General features: G+C 54.5%; 1 protein-coding gene across 1 annotated transcript in view; it reads right to left on the bottom strand.

Moving 5' to 3' along the window:
- Positions 1 to 65: 65 nt before the first annotated feature.
- The window catches only part of SLC7A5 (solute carrier family 7 member 5), a gene marked incomplete at its 5' end in the record, with an annotated part of 29,936 nt that continues 20,734 nt past the window's right edge, over positions 66 to 9,267 (bottom strand). Inside the window, 8 exons of the mRNA XM_017741324.1 lie at positions 66 to 727; positions 2,417 to 2,594; positions 3,461 to 3,610; positions 4,065 to 4,161; positions 4,790 to 4,893; positions 6,059 to 6,182; positions 7,627 to 7,671; positions 8,001 to 8,106. Coding sequence (XP_017596813.1) covers positions 672 to 727; positions 2,417 to 2,594; positions 3,461 to 3,610; positions 4,065 to 4,161; positions 4,790 to 4,893; positions 6,059 to 6,182; positions 7,627 to 7,671; positions 8,001 to 8,106 — 860 coding nt within the window. The remainder of the gene's footprint in view (positions 728 to 2,416; positions 2,595 to 3,460; positions 3,611 to 4,064; positions 4,162 to 4,789; positions 4,894 to 6,058; positions 6,183 to 7,626; positions 7,672 to 8,000; positions 8,107 to 9,267) is intronic.

Genomic DNA, 9,267 nt, shown 5'->3' on the forward strand with positions numbered 1-9,267 from the left:
ATTGTGGGGAAGAGCATCCTGGAGGACTGGCTCAGCAGCAGGGAGCTGGCTTGGATCTGGGAGTGGTGATCCAAATCCAAAGGGTGGCAGGGCTCTAGGGAGGAACACAGTGCCACTCGGATGAGGCCCCCCCACGTCACTGGTCCTGCTCTGCCTTGTCCCGCTGCCAGGTGGGGTCCTGCAGCACGTGGGGGTTTTAGTTTGGGGGGGGATGAGGCAACATCAGCAAACCTCCGCTTCCCAACCCCACCCCTGGGCCAGGCCAAGGTTCCCCCCAGGGCTCTGTGGCAGCCCCAGCCCCCCCAGGCGCTCAGACCACTCCAACCAGGCTCCAGCAGATCCCAGAGGCAAAGCAAAGGAGCCCCCCAGATCCAAGCACAGCCCTCACACACACAGAGGGCACAGGCAGCACCTCTCTGGAATCGCCCTTTGGAATTCATCCTCCTGGCTCGTGCTCGTACCAAGAACTTCTCCTCACTGGGCTGCAAGGCTGGGCGGGGCTGGAGGGGCTGCAGGAGGCGAAGCAGAGCCTTGGGGCCGTGGCGGCAGCGGGAAGCGGCTCCCGCGGGGCGCTCCGGTGCCTGGGATTCGGGAGTGAGGGGTCGGATCCTTGTGTCATCTCAAAATCACGTTGTGCGTTTCCTCGAGCTCAATGTCCCTGCTTTTCCTGCCTAGGATTCCTGAGGAACCACTTCCATCAGTTTCTGGCACAGGACTGTGGCGGAGACTGCGGAGAAAGCAAAGGAAAGGTCACGGATTACCAACAGAAATCTGGGTCCATGAGGGAAGGGCTGAGCCCTCTGCCTCCCCACCCTGAGTCCAAGTACAATTTAAGGCCTGTAATATTCCATGGATACTCCCTACTCCATTCCCAAAATGTAAACCTCACACCAGGAGCCCTGCTCCTGCAGCGAGGACTCCGCACTGCCCCACCACTCCTGGGCACAGCTTCTCCCTGCCTGCTGATACGGGACCTAATTCTGGATGCTCTGAGTGTGAGCAGCCAAAACTGAGTCAGGAATGGGCATGGAAAATCCAAGGTGAAGCTTTTGCTTCTGATTCTGAAAGCCATGTGAGCCCACAGCCTCTTCTGAAGGACAAACCCACCCAAAGCCCCCTGGCCTGCACACGGGGCAGAGGCCACTGCCTGGCCCAGGGCAGGTGGGAGCCAAGGGACATTCCAGGTGCAGACTTCCCAGGAAAAGGTGCTCAGCTGAAGTCATTTTATTATCCCACCCATCCAAACCCTCCTCTGCTCCCTGCTGCTCCACTCTGGTTGGAGATCACAAAATATTCCTGCCTGGCCAAACTAATTCTAAGCACAACCAAGTGAGGCTCAGATCAGTGGGAGGTGATCAAATTATCTGCAGTGGATTAATAAATCACATTTAAAGTTCCTGTGCTTCTCAGTGGACGTTTGCAGGATTATCACTGTCTGTTCCCAGAATATTTTCAATATTCTCCTTACAATCCTTTGGTGGAAGAAAACAATGAATATGGTAATTTACCACCCAGGCATTGCAAAAATGGCTTTTCCAGGAACTGAGCCTAAACTCAGGATAAAAAAGTGAGTGTGGGAGAGAGGGAGAGGGAGACAGGGGGAAAAGAAGAACAACGAGTGCTGAGTGCTGCTGAAAGCCTTTTTCTTCCTCATAAAACACCCAGCTAAGGCTGGGCACTTCTCCTTGTCTGCTTTTCTAGGTCAGCCCCTTGCAGGAGAGCGGGGAGGAGCCGCTGGGTTCAGTTACTTGGACAGCAGGGATTGACTTTGTGGGCTCGGTGGTTGAGGCAGAGGTTCCGTGTGCCAAGCACGGCCTCTCCATCCCTCCAAACACACCCTGGCCTTGTGGCAGCTGGTGGGAAAGCTTGGAGCAGATCCCTGAAAAATAAACCTGAGAGAACCCATCGAGGGACCTTCCCTTCCCTCTGCTCCGCTGCCACAGGGGGATGCCAAGGCAAGCTTTGCCTGGATCCCAAATGTTAGCACTGGCTAAGCCGTGGACCAGGACTAATTGTGGATTTTCAGCAGTCAAATGGAGGCCAGCTGTCCTCAATCCTTCCTCCACCACTGGGAAGGGATTCTCTGCTGAGCAAAGGCTTGGCCCTGGGCTTTTCCAGGAGCAGGGAATTATGCTCTGCTCCTAACAATCTGTTTACCAAGATTAAAAACCCCAAAAAACATGGTATTGGTACCAAACTTTGCCATAAGTGCAAATCAGGATGCATTTTGGGTGCTTGGTACACATGGCAATCATCAGGATAAACTTGTTACAGTGAAAGAAAAATGGATCAGAGCCAGGAGTTTGGAAGCTCCTCCACTTCCACAGGGAGGAGAGCCAGCACTGCCAGCTGCAGCACAGCACAGCACTGGGAAACTTCTTGGGAGCCAAAGCTGCTCCTCACTGCAGATACTCACAGATGCCTTGGAGAACCCACTTGGGCTTGTTTTGCCACCAGACCCCGAAGAAGTAAATGGGGATCCCACTGAGGATGATGGCAAAGCCGATCCCACATTCCTTGGGCGTCATCCAGAAGGAAACGGCGATGAGGAACAGGCAGGCCAGGATGAAGAAGATGGGCAGGCAGATGTTCACCTGAGCAGGGAGCAAGGGACAGGTCAGGAGATGTGTCAGGGGAGCAGGGGAGGCTCTCCAGGAGTTTATCCAGCCTGGGGAGGGATGGAATGATTGTTCCACCATGGCCAAGAGCCTTTCTCAGCACCGTTTTGGACCGCAGTTCCCTAATCCCGTAATTCCTTATCCAAGTCATCTGCACCAACAGCACCAAACCCCAGAGAGGCACAGCGCAAGTTTCCCAGGGGACTCCAAGCAGGGAACCCACGAGAGCAGCCCAGCTTTGAGAAGAAAACCCCAAAACCTAAGGGAACACCCACCAAAGATTCCCTTTGGGAAGGCGCCAGTCCTGGCCTGTGGATTTGCTTCCCTGTGGGTGCTGCTGCCTGGCACGGACCCGAGTGTGCTGTGGGATGAGGGAAAAGCAGCCTCTGGGGGAGAAGCATGGGGGGCTGACAGGATCTTGGCCTCCTCCCAGATGGGACACGGGGCTGCCAAGCTGGCCAAGGATGCCAGGGACAGAGCTTGGCATGGGGCCGGCTGCTTTAGCAGGAAACTATTTTAGGGGAATTCCAGGGGGGTACAGAGTGTTACACTGAGAGCCACAGCCTGGGATTGGCCCTGGGGAGTGTGTTACTCATGGAAAGCGATGCCACCACAGCACCCTGGCCCTGTCACCCAGAGCTCCCTCACTGTGCTGTCCCCAAGGCAGCTCTTTGTGCTCCTGCAGGGGATCAGCAGCAGGGACACCTCCTTTAGTGGCACACAGCACTTCCCTGCAATCCCAGCCCCTTTTCCATGCAGGACCAGCAGCTGGGCCTCCCCTGGTGCTGGGAGGGGATCTGGGAAGGACCCACCCACCCTGGCAGCGCCCACCCCGCTCTCACCTTGATGGGCCTCTCCAGCTCTGGCTTCTTGTACCGCAGCCACATCATCCCGATGATGGCCAGGGCCACGCACAGCCAGTTGAAGAAGCTGAAGAAGTTGATGACTGAGAAGATGTTGTTGGAGAAGGCATAGAGCAGGGTCATGACACACTGAATCCAGGGAAAAGGCCATTAGGAAAGGAAGCAGGCAAAACCACCTATGTTACAGCACTAAACAGGGGGATTTAGAGGAAATAGCTGCCAGGAGAGGGATCCCATTGACTATTTTTTAGTTATTTAACTCATTTTTAATTGGTGCCTGGCACCATTTCATAGGATCATGGAATGGTTTGGGTTGGAAGGACCCCTCAAAGCTTAAGGGACCTCTAGTTCCAACCCCCTGCCATGGGCAGGGACACCTTCCACTATCCCAGGGTGCTCCAAGCCCCGTCCAACCTGGCCTTGGACACTTCCAGGGATGGGGAGAATTCGAGACGGAAGTGGACAATGAGGACATGAAGAGGAGGGTCCATCTCCTGTAGGCACATGCAGGAATGGCTGTGGCTCCATTCCAATGGGATCCCAGCCCTGATCCATCCCCCCCAGCCCGGCCCCAGGGCCTCACCGTGAACACGAGGGACGGGACGGGGGTGAGGAGCCGGGGATGGATCATGGACAGGATGGAAGGCAGGTGCCCCTCTCGGGATCCCACGAAGAACAGCCTGGGAGGGGACACAGAGAGGGAACACAGAGCAGTCACACCCCTGCAGGGCTCTGTGCTCAGCACAGAACAAGTGGGGCCAGCCTGAGCTCAGCCCTGGCAGCCTCGAGGCAGGACTGGAACACCAGGACTGGAACTCTGGCCCCTGACTCACAGGGGAGGCTGGAGATGGCCAAGGAATGCAGGAAGGATGGGTTTACATCCTGCTCTCCAGGGACAGCAATTCAGTGACTCCCCAGACGCAAGGATGTGTCAGAGCTGGAACCATCTCAGTCCTGCCCCTGCCCAGCCTTTCTCCCCTTCCCGAGGGATTCTCATCCCATCCCTGAAGTCTCCCAACTTTCTGCTTTTCATTAAAGCCACTTTCTCATCAGCCCCGAGCGCTGTGTCTGGTTCTGGTTTACTGACCTCACTAGAACTTTGCCTGAGGAACAGCAGATTAAGAGCACTGAAAGGTTGCCTTTAATCTGGTTTTAAAGCCTGACTTTGTCTTCTTGCATTCCCACATGGCCTCCAGGCCCTCCAGACTTTGTGTCTGCCCACAGCCACCCTCTGGAGGAGAACTCCAAAGGAAGAGGAACTAAGCACAGCTTGTAAACAAAACCCACAGGATTGAGCAAGGAACCTACCGGGAAGAAGTGAAGAGAGATCCATTGACAGACCCAAAGCACGAGAGGCCAACAAAGACAGGGATGATCCAGGACATGACACCGAGGTGGTAGTTCCCAAAATCCTAAATGGGGGACGAGGAGACACATTTCACACCCACAATGTCCCAAAAAACTCAGAGCTACCTACAAAGAATATCTGGAGAAATCTCAATAAATGAGATTTCAAACAGCTCAGTGCTGAAGCTGTGACGGAGTTTCCCATATTCCCATGTGCTGCTCCTCTTTTCCTGAAAAAGCAGATTGTGGAATTGCTAAAACCCATCAGCAGCCAGCCCTTCCTTCGGGGCCAGGACACAACATTTGTCCAACAGCTATCAGAAAGTTCCAAGACCAAACGGAAACTGTGAGGAAACTCAGACAGCAGCTGCTGCCAAGTGCTGAGTCAGGAGCTGGGACACAGCCCTGGGGACACGCAGGGACCTGGCCCTGCAGCTTTTTGTCGCAGGCTGAGCCTGTGCTGCTCCACTGCGGCGTTGCACCAACAAGATGGGATTGATTTCCAGCCTCTGCTGTTCCAGGCCAGGACAGACAGGGCTTGGAGAAACATGGGATAGTGGAAGGTGTCCCTGCCCACAGCAGGGGATGGAATGGGATGGGCTTTCAGGTCGCTTCCCACCCAAACCATTCCAGGATTCCCTGCAGCACAGACTGAGGCTGGAGCAGGGCCTCGGTCCCAACCCAAAGGAGGGAGCAGTGGCACCTGAGGGGCTCAGCTCATCCTGGGCTGGCAGATTCCCCCCGAAGCCCTGAACAATCCTGGTCAGGCTCAGTCTGCAAGGTCCGCTCCCTTCTGAAGCTATCAGGGTTCCTGACCACACTGGCATTTTAATTAATAGAAGTATTATTTTTCTCTCTTAATTAAAACAAGGGAGACACAGAGAGAGAACAATCCAGTTCAGTGTTGACTGAGTGACCTTTCCCCATAAATATCGAGCTCTGGTAAGTGATGGGCAGTCACTGGGAAGTCACAAGGCCTGCAGCAACCTTCCCTAGCTCGGAATGAAGAGCAGCACCGAGTGCCACCCTCCCTGCTGCCCGGGATAATCCCCTCGGGATCATGCTGTTCTTCCCTGCTCCCGTCACGGCTGCTCTTTATCTCCAGCTCAGCATCAGAGTTTCTGTAACAGCCCTGACCAGTCTGGAACAAAGCAGGAGATGTGTGCAGTGATTCCAAGGCTGATTTCACCTGCCCTGGGATGAGTCAGGCTGGAGCAGCGAGGATCTTACCACAGCCACGGCCTCGGACATCAGCATCTGCTCCGTGCTCAGAGTGGTGAAGTAAGCCAAGTTGGTCAGCACATACACCAGAGTGACGACAGGCAGGGAGATGATGATAGCCAGAGGCAGGTTTCTAGGAAAAAAACATCCATTGTCCTGGAGCAGCTGGGAGCAGGGAGCTGCTGATCCCAGGGATCGCCACCCCCTGCGCTCGCTCGCTTTGTTCAAGCTGCTCTGTTCTCCGGCTTTTCCGTGTGGCCGGTGGCCCAGGCACACGCTGCTCCCGTGGAGAGGGGATATCCACACAGGAACAGGCTACCCAAGGCGTGGTGGAGTCCCCATCCCTCAGACAACACGAGGATGTGGCACCCGAGGACATGGTTCACAGTGCCCATGCTGGTGGGGCTGGTTCATGGTCTCAAGGTCTTTTCCAACCTTAACGACTCCATGATTCCCTGAACAGCCTGGAGGCTGCAGATGGAGAGGGAAGGATTAGGGCAGAAGGGACTTTTTTTCATGGAGAGGTTCCATGCAGGAGCACGAATTCAGGATCCCTGCAGAGGCAATTAATTAAAATACCCAGTGGCACCAGCGCAGGGATTCTCTCTGGGCAAAGGAGCTCCCTTGTGCTGGGGGTATTCCTGTGGGAGATGGGAACCTCAGGGGTGCAGGGGGCAGTTTTAGGCTCTAACTCTGTGCAGCTGGCTGGGCTGAGGAACTCAAAGAAAAGGGGTTCAGGCACAGCTGAGTGGGTCTGTGACCAGCCTGCGTTGGTACAAATTTGCCTTTCCCAACAGTTTAACTTCATTTGAGAATGGAACGTGAAAAAGGAAACCCTGCTTGGTGCCACTCTAATTGGTCCAGCAGAGCTCCAAGCTGCAGAAGCAGAGTCAAATACCACGACTGCATCCAGCAGACATGAAAATAATTGCAAAATGCAGCCCCTTTTTGATGTTTCTCTGGGAAGGGGCAGATCCAACCCTGTGCTTCCCAGCAGGCACAAAGCACCCCCAGGGTCAGCCAGGACCGGCTCTTGCACAAGTGGCCCCAAGCCTCAGCTCTCAGCAGCTCCCAGGCACCTTCCCAGGAGCCGAAGGGATTTCTCAGCACCATCCTGCTCTGCTGAGGGCCCCAAATAACCCCGAGAGGCACGAGCAGAGCAGGAAGCAGCTCTCACTCAACAGGATGGGAAGAGCACGGGACAAACACACGGAGAGCAGCACAAACACACAGAGAGCAGCACAAATGCTCGGTGGGAGTTTAACCAAGGCAGCAATAAAGCCCTGAGTGCTCTTTCCTGGCCCATAACTCACAGAGGTGTCAGGCCAAGGAAGCAGAGATTTCTCCCAGCGCTGATAACACGGCATGGGAGAGCAGGGAAAACAACAGCTCTGCTCCTACAGGCATTAATGTTCCCTTTCCCTGATTCCAGGGAGGTGGAAGGTCATTAATCCATCTTGTTTTCTCTTTTTCCAGATAAAGACCTTGGCTTCCTCCTCTGTTAAACACACAAGGAAGGGGCTTCCCCAAAACAACAGCTTTTCCCCCAGGGAAGTCATCCCTGCACTCACACCTACCTGTAGGGATTTATCATCTCTTCTGTCACAAAATTCAAGTAATTCCTGCAATTTCAAAGGGACAGGGGTTAATTCTGGTTAGTCCATGGCATAAATAAGTGCCATTCAGTTAAGCTCATCTGCACGGGGATTCCAGGAGGGGCACAGGGACTGATCCTGTGGGGAAAATTAGGATGGCTGATGTCCAAGGCCAGGCTGGACAGGGCTTGGAGCAACCTGGGATAGTGGGAGGTGTCCTTGCCCATTGGACTGGATGATCCTGAAGGTCCCTTCCAACCCAAAGCATTCCATGATTGCATGATCAGGAGCTCCAGTTTGGAATTGGAGTTGGAACTGAGTTCAGTGTGGAAGGAAGAGAGAGGGCTGTGCCTTACCATCCTCCGTAGGCAAAGAGGCCGCTGTACAGAGCCAGCACGATGTTCCCAACGCCCACCTTGGTGCCCTCGAAGGATTTCTCAGGGGTCAGGTTTTCCACATCACCTGCAGGACACAAACCCCGCTCAGTGCCACGGGCTCTGAACCCCAAAGGCATCCAGAGAAACGTGGAGGCAAGAGCTGCTTTAGGATTAATTATCTTAATTATCACCCTGCTGCTCTTCGGGTTATGCTGAGCACGGGCACGTTTTCCCTCCAGTTTTCCAGGGATCAGTCCAGCTGGGTTCATCCCCAAATAATGACCCCCAAAAACACATCTCAAGCACATCTCACTCCTCCAAACTTTCTCACACTGCAACGTGCTGTCACCAAGGTGATGTCCCAGAGACATCCTGGGGACCTTCCTGCTGGAAGATGCTTTGCAAACAGAGATTGTCACATTGTCCTCTCAACTCGAGGCTGCTGGCCTTCGATAAAGCCCCAGGATTTCCTGCACTTCCACCAGCCACCCAAACCCCCAGAAAAGGACTGACTCCTCCAAACTTTCTCACACTGCAACGTGCTGTCACCAAGGTGATGTCCCAGAGACATCCTGGGGACCTTCCTGCTGGAAGATGCTTTGCAAACAGAGATTGTCACATTGTCCTCTCAACTCGAGGCTGCTGGCCTTCGATAAAGCCCCAGGATTTCCTGCACTTCCACCAGCCACCCAAACCCCCAGAAACCCAGGATTTCCTCCAGTTCCACCAGCCACCTGATAAAGCAGAGGCCCGTGGCAATCCCTTTGATTGAGGGAAGTCAGGTTCTGGGGGTTTGGATATCAGAAGTCACCTTCTTTAGGGCCTGATGATCAAAAGTTCCTGTTGTGGATCTGCTTTTGAAAGAAAACACCCGAAATAGAAGATTTGATTGTCCCTCTTGTCCCAGCTCTCCCTGAGCAGCCCCAGGTTTATTTATTTTGCTTTTAAGTGCTCTGCAGTTGTTTTGTTCCCTGTCTTTGATGCAGGGGTCTGGCTGTGGGACAGGGATGGCAGAGCCACGCTCCCAGCCTGGAGCGCAGGGAATGTGGTGGGATGCAGAGGGGCACCTCTGCACCCAGCGAGCCCTGGGGGAGCCCATGTGATTCCTCTTAGGGCACAGATCTCTCCTAATCACCCCAGCAGCTGCATCACAAGGCAGTCAGCAGGGGCTGGAGCTTAACCCTTCATCCCTCTGCACAGGGCACCCAGGAGGGGCTGCTGGAAAAGCACAGGGATGCTCCAGCAG

The sequence above is a fragment of the Corvus brachyrhynchos genome, unplaced genomic scaffold (genome assembly GCF_000691975.1).
Source record: "Corvus brachyrhynchos isolate BGI_N302 unplaced genomic scaffold, ASM69197v1 scaffold365, whole genome shotgun sequence".
Taxonomy (NCBI): Eukaryota; Metazoa; Chordata; class Aves; order Passeriformes; family Corvidae; genus Corvus; species Corvus brachyrhynchos.